Source organism: Neopelma chrysocephalum, unplaced genomic scaffold (assembly GCF_003984885.1).
Source record: "Neopelma chrysocephalum unplaced genomic scaffold, ASM398488v2 Primary Assembly neopelma1_65, whole genome shotgun sequence".
Classification (NCBI taxonomy): Eukaryota; Metazoa; Chordata; class Aves; order Passeriformes; family Pipridae; genus Neopelma; species Neopelma chrysocephalum.
Genome location: NW_020897722.1, coordinates 2,608,811 through 2,627,782, shown reverse-complemented (window position 1 = coordinate 2,627,782; position 18,972 = coordinate 2,608,811). Strand labels below are relative to the sequence as shown.

The 18,972-nt window shown below is 53.4% G+C and overlaps 1 protein-coding gene across 1 annotated transcript; it reads left to right on the top strand.

Moving 5' to 3' along the window:
* Positions 1 to 50: 50 nt before the first annotated feature.
* ALKBH5 (alkB homolog 5, RNA demethylase) lies at positions 51 to 18,201 on the top strand. The gene is made up of 5 exons (XM_027683542.1): positions 51 to 341; positions 487 to 1,306; positions 7,539 to 7,619; positions 12,257 to 12,412; positions 14,041 to 18,201. Exons 2-5 carry the CDS (start codon positions 585 to 587, stop codon positions 14,222 to 14,224), a joined length of 1,143 nt encoding a protein of 380 aa, XP_027539343.1. The 5' UTR covers positions 51 to 341; positions 487 to 584; the 3' UTR covers positions 14,225 to 18,201.
* The last annotated feature ends 771 nt before the right edge of the window (positions 18,202 to 18,972 follow it).

Genomic DNA, 18,972 nt, shown 5'->3' with positions numbered 1-18,972 from the left:
GTGGCGGGCGCGCGCGTGCGCGGCGGGGCGGGGCGCGGGGCGGCCCCGCGGCGATCCGGGATGTCGGGCCGGCTCCTGGTGACGTAGCGGGAAGGGCCGCGCCAGACCCCCCTCTCCCACCACCCCCCCCGCCCGCCGCCGCCGCTGCTCCCCCGGCACGGCACGGGATACCCTCCCTTACACACACACCGACCTCCTCCGGTTTCCCCGCCATGGGTAGCGCCGCTGCGGCCGGAGCGGGCGGGGCGCCCGGGGCCGCCGCTGGGCATGTGCCAGGCCCGGCCGCCGCGTGAGCACCGACACCACCGGCAGCGTTGTCTGCGCCCGCCCCGGGCCGAGCCGTGAGTGTGCCCCGGCAGGGAGGGAGGGGACGGCAGCGGTGCGGGGAGGGGTCCCATCTCCCCGGGGGTGGGGGGGGAGTGGTTGGCGCGGTCCCGGCGGCCCCGTGCTCACCCCCCGGTGCCCCGGGGCTCTCTCTCCCGGCAGGGCGGCGGGTGCCATGAGCAGCAGCCGCGCGTCCCCCGCCGCCGCCCGCCGCCGCCTGCAGCGCGGGGATCGATAGAGGCGGGGGCTGCGGACCAGCCATGGCCGGCAGCGGCTACACGGACCTGCGGGAGAAGCTCAAGTCCATGATGCCCTACCGGGACGGCCACAAAGGCGGCGGCGGGGGGGGCCTCCCGCGGGAACCCCCCGAGCCCCCCTACGACCGCAAGCGGCGGCACCAGGAGGACTCCGGCTCCGAGCCCAGCGACTACGAGGAGCAGAAGGAGGAGGAGGAAGCCCGGAAAGTGAAGAGCGGCATCCGCCAGCTTCGCCTGTTCAGCGCCGAGGAGTGCGCCAAGATCGAGGCGCGCATCGAGGACGTGGTGTCCCGGGCCGAGAAGGGGCTCTACAAGGAGCACACGGTGGACCGGGCGCCGCTGCGGAACAAGTATTTTTTCGGGGAAGGCTACACCTACGGGTCCCAGCTGCAGCGGAGAGGGCCCGGCCAGGAGCGGCTGTACCCGCGGGGGGAGGTGGACGCCATCCCCGAGTGGGTGCACGACCTGGTGATCAGGAAGCTGGTGGAGCACCGGGTGATCCCCGAGGGCTTTGTGAACAGTGCCGTCATCAACGACTACCAGCCGGGGGGCTGCATTGTCTCCCACGTTGACCCCATCCATATCTTTGAGAGGCCCATCGTGTCCGTCTCCTTCTTCAGCGACTCGGCGCTCTGCTTCGGGTGTAAATTCCAGTTCAAGCCCATCAGGGTCTCGGAGCCCGTTCTCTTCCTGCCCGTGAAGAGGGGAAGCGTCACGGTGCTCAGGTAACTCGCCCGCGTTGCCGGGGCTCGGTTGTGTAACGCGGATCACGAGGCTCATGGATGCGCCCCGACGGCGCCTCGGGCTCCATCTCCCTCGCCTGTAGACACGCACAGGGTTTCACTGTGGTGGAAGGGGTAAGGCAGGGATTTGGGGGCGGTCCTGCTGCTGTGGTGGGTGAAGATTTGGGTGGGTGCCCTCTCCATGGGGCTTGAGGCGAGTCCTGGTGGGAGTGTGGCCACTCGCCGAGCTGAGCTTAGCTGTAGTTTCCCGTAAATGGTTAAAATAACACGTCGAGACACAAAATGGATCCTGTGCCCAAGAGTGGTCAGACGTGTTATTTTAACTGTTAACTGAGTAGCTGGTTGGGACTGGGCTCCTGGGACTATTCTTAGCTCGGCCAGTGCCTCCCTGACCTGACCTTAAACGTGGAGAGGAGGTGTGAATGGCCTTGTCTTCCCAATCTGTAAACTGGGAATACTGAACCCTCCCCTGCCCGGTGACGATGGGGAGACCAAGACCCGAGTGCAGAGCCCTGTGGGATTGTCACTTGGAAGCACAGCAGGTCACAGGCAGGAAAGGACTTGACGTGTGATGAGGAAGAGCTGTGGAGGTGGAATGACCTGCCCAAGGTCATGCAGCTGGTCGGCAGTAAAGCTGGGATTGGCACTGGGAAACGCCTGCTTCCTAATCCCGCTGCCTTCCTGGCACGGGCTGGGAGGGAGAGCAGGCAGGTGAGGGGACAAGAAGGTAAGAGGACAGGCAGGACTGGAGCGTACGGCCCCACCGGTGTCCAGCTCCTGGGGAGGGCAGCTCGAAGCCTGGCACCAGGGCTGCCAGTTCCTTGTATCCCTGAAGGTCAGAGTGCTCCTTGCCAGGAGCAGGGATCACCGGGACCATGCCAGCAGTGCTCTGAGCCACCAACTTATCCTCGTTGGAGTGGCTATTTTTTGGGCTGGTGAAGGTCCAGGCCGGTTTTCCGGGCTCCCAGGCTGTAACACAATCCCTTGCTTTGGCTTGTAAAGTGATCGCCGCAGGGTTCGGGAAGGAATTTTTCCCCCCACATACACACGGCCTCCTTGACTGGTGCATCAATAATAAATGCTGAGATCTCGCGTAGCTTTTATCTCGGAAAAGCTGCACAAACATTAACTAATCCTCGCCATACCCCGGCGTTAGGTAACTTCTGTGGATTAGCCAGGGATGAGGGAGGCTGCGGAGGGAATCGGGAACAGCACTGGGGACGTTTTCTCGCTCTCTAGTGGGTTGACCAGGGCAGAGGGGGCAGAGGTCAGGGTGATTTTGTGAAATGGGACCCAAGGGGACTCATCCTGCCCTGTGTCCTTTTACTGCAGAGCAAGTTCCATCCACCCTAGGGATGGAGACTGCCGGGTGTGTGGTAGCCGCTCCGCTCCCTCGCTTCCCCGAGACACCAGGAGGGAAACTTTCTACCCTCATTTTCCTGCTGGTGATGAGAATCTCTCTGCTGTCTTTCCCCATTGGGTCTGGATAAATAGTTATCCTTTCTTTCACAGCCAGAGGCATTTTTTTATATTTTTTATAACCTAACAGAGGTCAGTCTCGAGTCTTGCAGTCAAAGCCACTCAGAAAACTCATGGCCTTATGTCTGCAGGAGGATTGGGACTCTGCAGTGGAGGATGGTGGGAGAAGAAGTGCTTTCTCTGCTCCAGGACCAGAGAATGATGTTTTCTTATCCCAGACCTTGCTCTTCCCTCAGAACTGCTGGGAAGAGGCGCTGGCTCAGGGCTCCCAGGATTGACATGTCGTGTCTCTTGGGGTCTCTGGGTTGTTGACCAGTGTCACCCAGCTGCTGAAGCCAGTTTATTAATGTGGCTGAAGCAATTGCACAAACCAAATGAAGTATCTTTCCCCTCCAGTATCTTTTCCCTGCAAATCGAAGGGCTGCTTTCTCTTTCACCCGCTGCCGCTTCATCACGGTCACATGTTCTGCTTTCCAGCAAATAATAGACTTTAGAATGGATTATTTCAATTTTGGTACAGCAGTTAGCAGATACTTAGCACTCACTTAAGATGAGATTCTGCCAAAGTGATTGTTCTGTGTTGATATGATCCTGGCTGGAATCGAATTCTTTGCCTCACAGCAGATCTCCTTGCCTCCCCTCTAGCCCCAACAGTTTGGGAGGAGCAGGAGAGGTGCAGATTGTTGGTAGGCTCTCAGGGGTGTATCACCAAATCCGTGCCTTGGTTATGATTAAGTCAACTCCCCAAACTTGGCATTTTCTGCTGTGGGTAAACAGTTGCTGGAGGCAGTTGCCCTGGAGATGGGGAACGGGTGCAGATAGAAGTGGCATGCCTGTAATGTCTGGGATTCAAATCCTGCTGGGTCAGTGGCTGCTCCTGGCCTGCTGCCTTTTGGGGAAGCCAGGGTAGCCTGTGGAAGTCAGGAGGATGTAAGGGAAGCTGTTGGATCCCTCTCTTTGACCTCACAGCGTTCTCAGGCTGTCCCCAGATCACACCTGTCCTGTTCTTGCTCTCAGCAGCCTGTTCCCAGTTCTCCTGATTTCATAGCCGCCTACCCAGCAGGGATTTTGCAGAGAGGCTTTCCCCATATCCCTCCCTTGACTTTGCCTGCCCTGAAGCAGGATGTGGTGTTTGCCAACACTGAACCTGCCTCAGACTCGCTGGAAAGGGTTCAGACCTCAAACTACAGGTGAGGTGGAACAGAATTCACCTGCCTGGGCTGTGCCCCTCTGCCAGAAACCAAAGGCTGAGCCAACCCATGACCTGCTAATGAGCCCTTCCCTCTTCCAGCAAGGCCCTTTTTCCTCTCCTTTCTAGTCTGCAGGGAAGATTTGCCTTTGTATGTTTTGAGATTTAGAAGACAACCTCCTCCAGTCTCCTCCTGCAGCCCTGGGAAGCAGGTGCTCCTGCAGGTTTGTCCCACTGCCAGCCAGTCCAAGAGGAAGCATCACCTCAGTGTGTGCTGCTGGATCCCAGTCCTGTGGCCCATCAGCTCTCAGAGGGGGGGCTGCTGGCTGCACCACATTTGGGGTTTTCTTTTTTTAGCAATAATTTGATAAGCATCAATCGATTGAACCAGTAGGGAGGAGATGGAGGAATTTGCCTGTTCATCTGGGGAACGTGTGCTCTGACAATGCTTAGGCTGGGAAAAAGGGAGGGAGCTGGGGGATGCAGATCCAGCTGGGTTGGGGGGTTCCATCCAGATCCCTGCCCTGCAGCTGCTGTCAGAGGTAGCAAATCTCAGCACTGAAACTGCCAGGAATGTTTTCTCAGCGCCGTGGTTGGAAATAGTGCAGCTGCAGTTGGAGGAATGAATGGCACAGGTAACATTTCCCAAGTTCTGGGAGCTGGTGTGCCATGTAGGCTTCCCTCCCGCAGCTGGAGAGTGCTCCAGGTCATCTCCTGGCTGTTTGTGATGGCAGGGAAACACTGTGATGTGTGTCCCTCCTGTTGTCTCCAGGCATGCCTGGTGGTGCATAATCAGAGCTGCTGGAGGATGAACCTGCTTCCTTCCCAGCTGGAGGAATCTCTCTGCAGCTGCCTGCATTAGATGCTTTTCCAAAAAAGCCTGATCCCTCTGAACAAGCCGTTGGTGCAGAGGAAGTTCTGCGTGTGCCAGTGGTGATGAGGCAGAGATTTGTTCAAGCTCTGCTCAGACTGGTTGGTGTCACATCCATGGTTTGTTGCAGGGGCTCTCCTGAGCCATGAGTAAAGCCTTGAGTTGCCCAAACCCTGCAGTGGGCCAGGTCCCTGTGCCTCTGAGCTGGCCTGGCTGTCGTCAGGACGTGTCGTCATAGAAATGTTTCTCGTTAGAGACCCTGCAGAACTTCAGGGCCTCCTTTCTGGTGATGTCTGCACAAAAAAATCCGCTTTCCTCTCCGTGTGAATCAGTTCTGTAGTGGCTCTTCTGGATTGAGAAGGAGACTCAGGGAGGAGTTGGCTGTGTAGGGTCTGACAGTTTGGAGTTAGGGTGGGTTGAGGGGGGCGTGTGGATAACATCAGCACCTCCCTGTGTTCTTCTGAAAAACACTCTGGGATAGAGATGTCCTATTCAGGTGTTCTTCTGGGCAGGAATTTAGGGTTTTCCTTACCAAGTTGCTTTGGGTTTGTTCTCTGGGCAAGAAATCTGTGGGTAGACCCATTATGGGTATTTTTCCCCAGTGTCTGCCCCTTCACCCGTCATCGGGGTGTGCAAGGGTGGGCAGCGGGTGAGAAGTTTGTGCTGGCACGAGGCAGCATAAGTATGACACAACCAAATAATCTTTTTCTTCCATTTTTCTGCCTGTGCAGAGAGACACCATCACTATATGGGATATGGTGCAAGCAGAGTTTTCCCACACCAGTAAGGCACTGGGGCAGATTGGTGCCCTTTAGGCCCTCAGACTGGAGTACTGGGGCTATTGCTTTGGTGCTGCCCACGTGCATCTGGGGCCACAAACTCTTCCTGGGGCCACTCTGGGACTGATCTGGGAAGGGGATTCCTGCCTGGGGAGTGAGAAGGAGTGTCCAGGCTGACATCTCGTGATGGAGAACACGTGTCTGGAAACAGACCTTTTCCTGATGTTCAGGGTGTTGCTGAGGATGCGCCGAGTTGAGTGTTAACGTGGGTGATATTCATGAATTCGCTGGAGCCTGACGCAGAGATTCCTGGAACATAAAAGAGCATCATTGTAAACCCCTTGGCATGGCACTGTCGTGATCTGCAATGCCTGGAGGGCGGGGGGCATGGACATCACCCCTGTTCTAACTGATCAGGACTTATACTTTTTAACTCTCCTCCTAAAGCAGTAGATCTGTCTTTGAGGAGAGGTGCGTGTTTCTGGGTGAGTGGGTGGGTTATCTAACCAGATCAAGGAAACCCGGTCCCGTCCCCAGAGAAGACTTGCGTGAGATGTGTTCTGTGCTCTGAGTGTCCTGAATAACCTGCCAGCCCCTGACCCTGGCCGTGCTTCTGAGGGCTGCCTGGCAGCCGGTGTGCCAGGAAAAGCCTCGTGGGGACCGTGGGCCTGGTGATTTCTGCATCAGGTTAAACAGCGTGGGGGTGTGCCAGCGTTGTGTGGCTTGAGCAGCCTTTGCCCAAATCCCTTTCAAGGTGCTTCTGCCCTTGTCAGGTGTTCCAGGAGGCTCTGAAGGTGTTTAGCTTCTCTCTTTCCCGTGCTGGAGTCTAGAAGGCTCTGTGTGAGCTGATACTCTCCAAACGGCAGGTAGAGGGCAGGCCCCACTCTCGGACCTGCTGGCTGGAACCATGGGAGCGACGGGATGTGCTCCCGCAGGGTGGTTTGTGTGTCCGAGCAGGGGTGGTGGCTGCTCTCCATGGACCCACTGTGATTTCACCTGCTCGACAACAGAAGCAGCCACGAGAAAAATGCTCCAGTGATTTGTAGGAAGCTGAGGTCATCCTTGGCCTTGGCTTTTCTCCAGCCTGCTGGAAACATGGAGTATCTGAAGTCACCTCACACAGTGAAACACTCTTGCCCAGAGCGGCTACTGCTTGAGCCTGGGGTCATTTTCCTCAGCCCAGGGAGCTGTTTCTCCCTGTAACAGGGAGGTTTTGGGAGTGCAGCTTGGTTTGCAGGTCTGAGTTTGAAGGTTGTAACCCAAGTGCATTGGGTTGGGGTTGGTGATGTTCGTATCATGGCTGAGGATGTGCCACGTGATGGGGAGGGGGGAGGATGAGGGTGCTGAGAAAATCTGTGCCCGGGTGAGGGGGGTGAGAGGCTCAACTCTTGCCATCAGTGGACCCCTCCATGACTAACAAATCTCACTGACTCTGGTACGTGTTCGTGTCTGGATGTACTGCACATCTCAGCTGTGAGAGATGGCTTTTCTCAGGGATGTGCGTGAGGAGGTTCTTTGGAGGAACGTTGCTGATTTTTCCCCTGTTGCTTTCTAATTTCTTTGTAAATGAATTGTCTGAATTTACAACCCATACACACATTTCCACATGTCTTATTTCACAGCGCTGTAGCAGGTGGCAGTTTCCTCTGGTGTACGCTAAAAAATTGAGTCTTAAAGCCCCCCCACCAAAAAAAACCCCTGGCAGTCCACATTCTTTCCTGATGTTTGTTCCTTCCTACAAGTCTAGCTCCCGTGTGTCTGGGGAATGGTGTTTGGAGGAGGAATTCCTGGTGGAAGTTTGGAAATACTGGCCAAAATGAGTTGTTGAGGCTGGAAACCACTTTCTCCCTCTTGCCTGGCACGTCTCTCACAGTGGCTTTTTGTTTCTGTTGTCAGTGGGTATGCGGCCGATGAAATCACACACTGTATTCGACCACAGGACATCAAGGAGAGAAGAGCTGTCATCATCCTGAGGAAGTAAGTGTGGAAGCCCTCCGGACAGTAAGATAAACGTGGATGTGGTGTCATGATGTTTAAACACTTAAAAACTGCCTTGCTTGTTAATTTGCTGGCTTGATCTTACACCTTGATTAGATGTCACTCTGACACTCTTGCCGTACCCGGCAGTGGAAGTAGCTGGAACCAGTTCCTGCAGAGTTAATCACTTCTTGGCTCTGTGAGCAGCACTTCATTGAAAGGGCTGGGGTTGCAAGCCCTGTTGGTGTCCAAACACCTGTCTTCCCTTGGCTGCCCAGCTCCAAACAGCTCAGATTTCAAACTGTCTTGTTTTGGGTTGTGTATTCAGGTGTCTGGTCATATGATACCTCCCTGTGTGAGTTACCTGGACAGTCCTTTGAAGCTGATGCTTGTGATGAAGAATCTCCTATAAAAGCAGATGAAGTTTTCTTGGTAGCATGGCTTTTGTTTCCTGGGGAGAGGGAGGAAGGCACTGACTTGGGAGGGAAACAAAGTGAATTCAGTGCTCACTTTACAGGGCTTGTCCTTTGAGTCTGTCTTGGGAAGCCAAGCTCTGTAAGCTGTTTTAGAAACATGCTTCCTGTTCTAGAATCTACACTGTCTTGATGGCATTTCATCAAGCATTGCTTGTTCCTAAAACTCTTAAGAAAATGGAGAAAAAATAAGCCAACCCCACCCCAAACTCCCTGAAGTATTACCTTTTTTTGTGCCCAGAAATGTCCTCTCTTATCAGTTCCTTCTACTAGGAGACCAAAAAATGTGAATGGCACACGTTGACCCATGGTCACTGTGCCTTAGAAGGTGTTAGCAGTAATTCTGCTGTCAAGAAATCTTTTTGTAAGTGAAAAAACAACGATTTTGAGTCCTGTAAACCCAACCAAAAGCGTGGGCATTGATGGCAGGGCTTGTGGTTGTGGCCCAGGCTGGCACAAGGCTATCAGGCAAGTGGTGTGGATTCAGACTGGATGAGCTTTTGGATGGCTTAGTTGGTTTCAAAACAAGCCTGGCAAAGTTGTGAAGATATGGCACAAAGCCAGTGGAGTGGAGCTGGACATCTGGTTAGAGAGACCCATGAAATGAAGGCAGAAAAAACAGCAGCTCCAAGGCATTAGCCAGGCAAAATCGGCCCAGACCCAGGGAGGCAGGATGAGATGTGGCAAGAGATAGAGAGGGATGAAAGACAGGATGGAGCCAAACCACCCCACAGCTGGTGACGGCCACGTGAGGTGTGGGGTGAGAGGGTTGTGATAAGAACTTAAAGCTGTTGTGTTCATGGTGTTGGTGCAACCAATGAAAAGTGCTGACAAGGAGGCATCTCCAAGTTGTGTAGCTGCTTTGGTTGGGATTTAGGATAGAGAAACTGCCTGTTCTCAGTTGTGGAGCAGTTCCCTGGAAAAGACAAACTTGGATAAATAAGCTAAAGCTGCCCAATATCTGTTGCAGATATTGAAAATACCTGTTTAAACTGGCTCTGCCTCTTGCTTTCTCCAGGTTATTTCAGTCTAACCTGGCTGCCATCAAAGTGCAACTGAGCAAAAAAGGGACCTTAAAGCTCATCTATTCCAACCCCCTGCCATGGGCAGGGACACCTTCCACTAGACCAGGTTGCTCCAAGCCCTGTCCAACCTGGCCTTGGACACTTTCAGGCATGGGAAGTCCTCAGCCTCTCTGGGCAACCTGTGCCAGTGCCTCACTACCCTCTGAGTAAAGGATTTCTTTCTAATATCTAATCTAAATCTATCTGCCCATGTAAAAAGTAGCTCTCCCTGTTCTTTATGAGCCTCCTTTAAATCCTGGAAGGAGCAGTGGTGTAGCCAGCTGACCTGGTGCTTCAGTGCTGAAGAGACAAAGCCTGCAGCTCCTACCAGAGCCATACCAGCTGTGTTTGCTCAGCCATCCCTCTCCAGCAGTGTGTCCTTCTGCCTTCCCCTCATTTTTGGGGTCTGATTTGTGTAACATTAGAGCAGAAGTGTCTCTGCCCAGTCACACAGCCGTGGGCTGACCTGACTGACAGGCCAGACACAACCACACAGAGGTTTTTCTCTTGAGCAAAGCGGAAACCCCCCTGGTGATTCTTTCCGTGTGACCTCTGCAGAGCTTAGCAGCCCTGGTGAATCCATGGCGATTCCCTGTTTACCACAGGCCGTGCTCCAGTTGCTGCCAAGTAGAGCTCATTAATTGCTGTTTACCCCTGGTGAGGGCGGCCATCTCCCGGTGTTCCGTGTGTGTCCATGCACGCGGCGGGGCCGCGGTGACCCCTGTCCGTGCTGTGTCCCCACACCCTGGATCTCTGCACAAACGCCACTCCTGATTCCCGGATCATGCGACTTTCTCTGAAAAAGTGTGTTATGCAACCGGGAAAGCAGCTACTTCCGCTGGTGGCCTGCGAGCACGGCAGGGTTGGGAGCAGCCCGCAGCCTCATAAAACTCCTCTTCCTCGTTTTCGTGGTAAGGATCAGCCCTGAGCTTCCCAGCGGGATCAGATCAGCTGGGTCACCCCAGTTGGAGCTGGGATGTTCAGCTCTGAATGTGAGAGCCCGCTGGGTCCCAGACACGTTTGCATTTGGCTCTGCTCTTGCCTCTACTCCGAGCGTGTTTTCGCTGACAGCGGCAGGAGAACAAAGCTGTGGGAGCTGGAGGAGCAGCAGGATTTTGCAGGATGCTCCAGAGCAGCGTGGTTACCAAGTAGGTCATAAACACTTCAGTGCTGTGGTGTGATGATATTGAGTGTTTTCCTGCGTGTCAGAGCACAGGGCTGCGGGAGCCAGCGAGGTTTGGAAGCGCTTTGAGCGAGAGTGGAGGAACCTGCTCTCAATTTCATGAGGTGCTGGAAGAGGTAACGTGGGAGGGGGGGATAGAAATGAGACCTACTCAAGTGGGTCTTGACAGTAATTTTAGAGGGTTTCTGCTGCCATTCCGCTTCATAAATAGGAGTTACTCTATTCAACTTGAACCTGCTCCTGCCTTGCTCTGTAGCCAGAGGGAGCATGTCTGTTGTTCCCTTGCCCTTCCAGTGTATTTGAGGGTTGGTTTGTTTGAATTGCAGCCCTGCAGTTGCTGTTGTATTTGAGAGATATTTAAACCACCTTGTCTGGGGCAGGATCAGCAATGCCTTTGGTGTTCTGGCTGGACTGGGTCCAGTCCTGGAGCTGAGAACAGCTCAGGACAACAGCGTGAACTGTCACAGGCTCCAGCCTGGCAGCTGCCTGTGGAAGTGTTCCTTGTTTCTGGCATGCTGGGCAAACTCAGGCTGCCATGCCCAGCGTCACCTGTGCCAGCCTGGCATCGCCCTGCTTAACTGAAGAGGCTCTCCCCAGTGGCAGAGTGTACCTTGGCAGCTGGATGTGCTTCCTAACGGGAGTTTAGGTTGGGATTCTCCTGTGGAAACCTCCCTCAGGAGCTGAAGTTCAACACTGGAGAACAAGTAGTGATTTTCCCTTTTTTTACCCAGGCCCCTTCTGTAGTCCCTCCTTATCCTAAGGAGGGAGACAGACTGCAACAACAGCATCAAGGTGCCTTTCCTTCTGGGAAGTAGCTTGGATCCTCCTGAAATCGGCAGCTCTGGAGCACCAGCACCTTTTAGTGTATTTTGCCCATTCTTAGGCTTCAGTCTATGTTTTGAAATAGACTTTAGCAGAGTTTGTAAGTTGAGCCTGGTGACTGTGCTGTGCTTGGAGATGGTCACAGCACTGGGATAAGACGCTGCTCTGTCGAGTTTTCATTCCTGCTGCCTCCCTCCACATTGTGTGTGTGGCTGCAGTCGTGGCTGGGCCAGCAACAGTTCTCCTCTGGGATGAGCTGTGTTTGCTCTCTGATGTATCTTGAGCATGTGCTGTGCTGCTGGAAAGGACGTGATGCAGCTTCTGTTTGCTACACCCGCTCCTGACTCGTACTTCAACTCTTTGCACCTCTTAGTCAAGCTGAGGAACACCTGACCCTGTGAGATCTGTGGGCAGGAGGGAGTTTCCAGGTGGAAGCAGTTATTACTGTTGGAGGTGGTGATGAATTTTGCAGGACATCTCCCACCCAGGTGGAGTAACTGGAGCTGTGAGTTATTGACGAGTCACTGTGATTTCACAGCTGCTCCTGCACCTCTGCTCTGTATCCCACTGGGATTGCAGTGAGCCCAGCACCTCTTGCATTCACCTCATGGCTACGTGTCCCTGTGCTTCCTCTTTCCTCTGGTAGGACAAGGGGGAATGGCTTCAAATTTGAAGAGAGCAGGTTTAAATTGGCTATTAGTAGAAAACTCTTCCCTGTGTGGATGGTGAGGCCCTGGCACAGGTTGCCCAGAGAAGCTGTGGCTGCCCCATCCCTGAAGTGTCCAAGGCCAGGTTGGGTGGAACTTGGGGCAACCTGGGAGAGTGGAAGGTGTCCCTGCCCATGGCAGGGGGTTGGAACAGAGTGAGCTTTGAGGTCCCTTCCAACCCAAACCATTCCATGATTCTATGAAGCTTGAAGTACCAAAAAGCTGCAGCTTGTTCTTCTCTGGAGTGTGGTATCCTGCCCCTCCTCCTGAGCTGTGTGGCTGGGATGGAGGGCTCTCCTGCAGCACATCCCGGGCAGATATTTGCTGCAGCATGCTGGTGGTTCCGTAGAAACTCCTTGCAAATTCTCTTCTCTTTAAATATTTGCAGAACAAGACTAGATGCACCTCGATTGGAAACAAAATCCCTGAGTAGCTCTGTGTTGCCACCAGGTTATAACTCTGACCGTCTATCGGGAAGCAACCGGGACCAGATCCTGAAACCAAAGCGGTCCCATCGCAAAGCAGATCCTGATGCTGCTCACAGGTAGGATGATCTCTCCTAAGGGCAATGTTTGGAATGGGGTCTCTGGGTCAGGGCATGGTTGAGGTCTTTGGCTGCACAACGCACTTAAAAACATCCTTGTTGCACCTGGCAGGTGCTTTCTGTGGTGCCAAGATCTGTTTTATCAGAATGAGCTCTTTATATGTTGCTCCCAGACTTGTGGAGGCTGAGCTCTGGCTGTAAGCAGCTTACATTGTTTATCCTGTGAGTGGCATAATGAAGAAGCAATAGATTTGGCTGGCTTTTGATAATGCAGTCGTTCAGAACAATAGTTTCCCTGCAGCTAATCATTTTTGACCTCTATTGCCAAGCAACCTGTGCAGCTGCATTAAACTATATTATGAAAGCAGTCCTGGGAGAGAACATGAGGGTTTGCTATCTGGGAAAGGTGAAGGCCTTTTGGGAAGCTTCTCAGACCTGTTGTGATTCCAGAGCTGCGTGGGTATATTTTTGTGTGAGAAACCAGACTGTGTGGATGCTTAAGCCTGACCTTCAGGGAAGCTCCTTGCCAAGGTCTCAGACATCTTGAGCTCTGCAGCAAGGCTTCCCTTAAACACCTTGGTGTGAACACGCCGATAGCCCTGAGTGATAGCCAGTCTGCCAGCTGGCCTGGATAGTCCAATTCCAGAGCTTCCTGAGGACTGAGATGGCATTCTCTGCACACTGGATACAGCCTAAAAGTCGCCTTGGTCGCGGGACTTGGCTGCTGTGCGGTCCCAGCCCTGTTTCAACCTGTCCTGGAGGGAGGAGGGTGGGGATGGTTTGTTTGTGAGCTGTGTTCATTCACCTGGATGCAGGCTGGGAAGATGGATGAAGAATTGAAGCTGGCCTGCAAATGCAGCTTCCCTCCGAGCACGCAGTGTCCGATTAGGGAAGCGATCATGCAGGACAAATGTGCAGATCTGTCAGAGCTGTTTTTCAGCCTGATGTGACCTTATCAGGGTGTGGGGGATGGCTTGCATAGGCTCCTGCAGCAGATGGGTGTGAAAAACATGTTTTTCTCTTCCTATGGCCTCAAAGACTCCAGTATAACAGGTAATTAGCATGGATATCATAGTGGTATCTCTCAGAGGAACCACTCAGATAAAATAAGGGGGTCTGTGCAGCCCACCAGCCCAGTCCTGCTATGAAGTGATCAGAGGCAGTTCTGCAAAAATAACAATTGCACTGTGCTAATGTTTTGAGAGGACAAGGGATTTTGGAGCTGTGCTGTGATCCTACACCGTGAGGAGCTCAGCTCTGTGCTGTGAGTTCTGATGCAGGAGACAGACCCCACTGCCCAAGGGATGTTTCTTGGGGCCACAAGCTGCACTTAAAAAAACCCAGAGGTGACTGGGCTGTTTGGAAGTGTTCCTGGTGGAGATTAAAGACCAAAGCTTGCCCTGGGAAGGGGAAGGACTTGCACCATCAAAGCAAATTCTCAGCTCCCCGTGGGAAGTGCAGCTTGGTGATCTGTTCCTGCTCTGCCAAGTGCCTGGTGCTGGGAAGGCGCTGTGGAAGCAGGCAGTGCTGTCACTCCGAGCGTGCAGCGCTGCAGACAGTGTCTGCAGGAGGAATGCCTGCATCCCACCCTGGCTGTGCTCTCACTCCTGCTTTCTGTCTCTCCGCAGGCCACGGATCCTAGAAATGGATAAAGAGGAGAACAGGCGCTCGGTCCTCTTACCGAAACATAGGAGACGGAGCAACTTCAGCTCCGAGAACTATTGGCGACGGTCGTACGAATACACGGAGGACTGTGAGGAGGAGGAGGAGGACGGCAGCCCGGCCAGGAAAGTTAAAATGAGGCGGCACTGAGGATTGCTCTTTCCAGGCTCGTGGAGCTGATGAGATTGGCCTCCAGTCTGTGAAAACTTTCTCCTCCCTCTGGCTATCTTCCATCTAGCTTCAGTTTTGGTTTTTCCTTTCAGGCTGAAGAGTAAACAGGAAGGATTTGAGTTTTATGAATGGAGGAATGCTGAGACATACGTAAGGATGGAACATGTCCAGTGCACATGCTGTCCTGAGTCATGGGTCGAGCGGGCATCTCTCCCTTAGGAAGCAGATAAAGTTATGCCAGGCTGTCTGTTGGGATTTCTTTTGAAAACACCAAAAAGTTTAACTGTTTCATTGCGCAAGATTCAAGAATTGTATTTTTGTTTTGTTTGGTTTTTTTTTTTGCTTTAACACTCTTCCTTTCCAAATGTTCTAAATATGATGTTTGACCCCAGGAGCTGAAATTCCATGGTGGCATCATATTCCTTGTTTTACCAAAGGGCTCCTTGGTCTGCTCTTTCCTGGTGGTTGTTGGGTCTGTTTTAAGGATGCCCTGCAGTAACTGGAAGTTTGAAGCTTTGCAGACCCCTCTTACTGCAATTGATTTCAAAGGGTTTAGGACATTTTCGTTGCACTTTAGTGTTTTAAATGCAGTAGGTTTCCTTTCCAGACCCTTTTCCCAAGCCAGCGTGGGCTCGCAGCCTCGTGTCCCTGCGCTGCCCTCTCCGAGAAGAATGTACTAGAGCTCTGGTTTCTCAGTGCTGATCTGACAGGGGTGTGTTGTTGTGTTGTGATTGAGGAGGAAGGAATCATGGCTGGCTTCCCTGAGAATGGCCCAGCGTTGTCCTGAGATCCATATTGGAACCTTGGGGCTGCTGAGTGAGGGATCACACTGAGTATGTGCTGCTTCCCAGAGCTGGGGATAGCGAGGAGGAGTAGGAGAGATGCTGTGCTTGTGAGGGCGTGTGCCTTGGGACCCCGGAGAGGAGCTGTTCTCCACTGCCCCTTTCAGGTGGAGAGAGTTGAGAGGCACAGCATCCCAGCACAGTGTCCCATCCTGAGGGATTGCCTGTGCTCTGCCAGAGCAGGAACAGGCGCTGCCGTGGCCTCGGCCGTGGTCTGTCCCCTCCAAGGCTGGGAGTGGGGACACTGCAGGGGTCTAGTTTGGCCCCGGTTCAGTGCATCCAGCACTGAAGTTGCCTGCCTTCTCCTGGCTTATTCCTGCCTGTATTCCCATGGTAGGGAGCTCTCTGGTTGCTACAGGAAATGCTGAGACGAATCAGGCATTCAGCCCCGTGGAGTTGTGTTAGAACATCTGCCTTCATCCTCCTCTTCTCCCACCCGGTTTGCGTTAGCCCAGACCAAAGCCTTGGCGTTTGCAAAGTTTTGGGGCCCAACACCATATTTAGAACCCTACTTTTAAGGAAAACTTCCTCCAGTTGATTCTTTGAACCCCAAGTGTTGGCAGTTGTAAGGAGTAGTCTTATTTTTAAATTTTTACTGCTTTTCCCTCCTTCCAATTGTAGTTTTTCTTAGTGTTGTGTCCCCCACACACTTCGTGGTCTGCACGCTTGGCAATAAAAAGATGTAATATATTTTGAAACCCGTTTGCTGCTGTCTTGAGGGGCTCCTGGTCTGAAATAGCCACCCAGGCATTTGTTCCCTGCAGAATACTTGCTGACATCTGGATCCCACTGTCCTTTTCCTCCCCTGCTGATTATTTCTGCAGCTCCTGGCGCTTGCCTGTTGTTGGGGTTCTGCTCAGGCTGGATCTTGTGGTCACAGTAGCACAGAGGATGTTGCCATCACCTTCAGCACAGCGATGGTCTGTGGGGGTCTGTACCTGAGGTACCCAGTGCCTGTCTCTTGATTATTTTATCCGATTGCTTTCCTGGTGAGAGCCCCCGATGGCTCCATGCCGAGGTACAGGCAGAGCCTTTGAAGGAACCCATCTTATCTGCCCAGAGATCTGAAAGCTCATGCTTCTGCCACTTCTGAAACCTTTAAAATGCCATTTTCAGACCACACGTAGCATTTGAAGCGATGTTCCTCGCCCTCCCAGCTTCCTGCCGCGAATCCAGGCCAGCTCTTGGCTACAAAACCCCTGTTTTGGAAAGCTTGGCATTCCCCTGATAGCAAAACCGCATGTGGGGAGCAGCAATCCCTTCTCCTCCTTATGGCTTTGTCTTTCTGGATCCATCCTGGCTGTGCCCACCCCAGCGCCGGGCTCTGCTGTGGGTGTGACAGTGACAGTGGTCACTGCTGGAGGTCTTGGCTCTCCCTTTTCCTTTCCTGGCTCCCAGTTTTATGCCTACCTCTGCAATACGGATACTCTACCCTGGTGTCAGCTCAAAACGAAGCTGGAGGCAGCCTGCCTTTCCAGGGGCAGTTTCCCAGAGCAGGATTCCCATGGGATGAGGTGCTGGCTGTATCTCTGCCGAAGGCTGAACCAGGCATCCTGAGGTGTTACCTCTCGCCTGGTGTCAGGCATCACCTCATCCTGGTCCTTGTGCAGTCCATATGTGTGCAAGTATCCTTTCCCAGCTTGTTTTGGAATTCCTGCATGCCATGGTTGGGAGCTCTTCCCTTCTCCCTTCCTCCCTGCCTCGCATCCGTGCAGTGGGTCAGAGCTGGCAGCTGTGGCTGGGGGGGGCAGGAGGAGCTCCAGCCACCATCTCTTCTCATAGCTCACCTGGTTTTCAACCTGACTGGTTGGGGGTTGACACCTTGGAGAGAGAGAAAGAGAGGGAGCGGGGTGCAAGCGGTGGGACCCGCGGCATCTCTTGGGAGAGGAGTCCCCAGCGTGCAGGCAGGGCCATCTTCCCACTTGTACAGACATTTTCTATAGACACGGATGTATATGTGTAGATAACATGGTTTTTTAACTCTTTTGCACTGAACAACATCGGAGTGAAACCTGGATTCGAAACCAGAAGACGCATTTTTTCACGTGGGTCCAGAGGTCTGGATCCCTTCCTGTAACCCGTCTGGTGAAACTGTGGCTCGGAATTCCTGGTGATCCCACACCTTTTCTCTGTCGGGCTGCCTGCAGGCGTTGGGTCAGGCTGGTGCCATGGGGCTGGTGTGGGAGTGTGGAGGGCGGAGAGCTCCATTTTGGAGGCAAAACTTTTCCCGTGGGATGGGCTCACGCACAGCCCTGACCCCCTCGGCTTTGTCCTGTGTCTGATCCAGTTGTGTGGTCCGACCTCCTCTCCATCCACCCACACCGTGTCCTTGCTCAGCCCCAAACTGGGAATAAGGCTACATCCAGTGTGACAATCCATGCTCCCAGACCCACAGCCCAGACCAGGAGAACTGTCTTTCCTAAGGAAGGGGGGAGGAAGGTGGGGTTCATCCCTAGTTCGGTGGGATTCATCCCTGCTTTTCTGTGAAGAACAGGAGGAATTGGGGTTTGTTGCTGTTGCCCGTATCTCCAGAAGAGTCAGTGGTGGAATTATCCAAGCCCAAGGGTCAAAACAGCTGCCAGGCTTTGAGGAGGGCTCAGGGGGGCTGGGGTTGGACCCCCACCAGCAGCAGAGTCTTTTACCTGCCAAAAATGTTCCCTTTCCCCATTGGGAGGAGAAACATTTGGCCAAGAAGCGCCTGTGCTCCTTCCCCTGCCCACACTTAACAAGTTCTGGCTGACTTTAATTTTGTTTTTTAAAAGATTCTAATTTTTTTTTTTTGGTTACCAATAAAAATAAAAATTAAAAAAAAAAAGATAAATAAAAAAGAAAGTGGCAATATTTTTTTCTGTAAGCTTTTCCTAGGAAAAAGCGTGGTTTGTAACAAAGTTGTACAGTTCTGAAGTTTGAGATACGAGAAGTACTGTGTGAAACGCTGTAAATGGGGCAGAGATTATTTTATGTACAGTCTGACGTGGGGGAATCTTTTAATTCTGGTTGATTCTTAGGAAGAATTTGGTTCTTCACTGTCAGGGTTTGGAATTTCATGGTTTCATTATTATTTTTTTTTCTTGTATAGATTGCTGCATTAATTGAATAAAAGCAGAAAGCATCGCTCTGCCTGCCTGTGTGGTGGTGCTGTGGGCTGGGATGTGCCTTGATTTCCCCAGGCAGAAAAGAGGTGGTTGGGAATGGGGAACTGGTTCTAAATAAAGGGAGTCACCGGCTCCCTGGGGATGGGGCAGCCAAATGTGGTGGCTGTGCCTCCTGCGCTGTCCTAGAAAGCAGGGACAGGGCTCTCTGCCCTCCTCTTCCTCCTCCTGCAGCTCCCACCCTGCCCACAGCTGGAGCCTGGATCCAGATGGGCCCAGCACCCTCTGCTTCGGCCTCACGTGGAGCCCCTCACCTTCCTTGTGCCTTCCTCCTGCTCTAGGGAGATGGTGAGATGGGGGTGAGGTGCCAGAGAGGGGATGGAAGGGGGCTGCTGGCCTCATGCGTGGCCTCCATTCTTCCTCCTCTCCTGTTTGTCTTCTCTTCCTTCTCTCCTGTTCCTCCTCTCTTCTCTCCTCTTTTCCTCTTCTCCCTCCTCTCCTCTTGCTTTCACTCTCCTCTTCCTCTCTTTTCTTTCTCTCCTCTTCCTCCCACCTTCTCTCCCTCTCCCCTCTGTTCCCCTCCTCCTCCTCCTCTCCCTCCTCCCCAGCCATGACCCACATCTGGCTCCCTCCTCTCCACCCTCGCTGCCCGGGGCTGTGCCTGTGGGTCAGACCCTCCATCCCTCCGTGAGCCCGTCGCTCCCCGCTCCCCCCCAGGCTGTTTTCTGCCCCAAAACCCCGCGTCGCCCCAGAGCCGCATCTCCCCGGGCCGGGGTTAGTCAGCAGGGAGGGG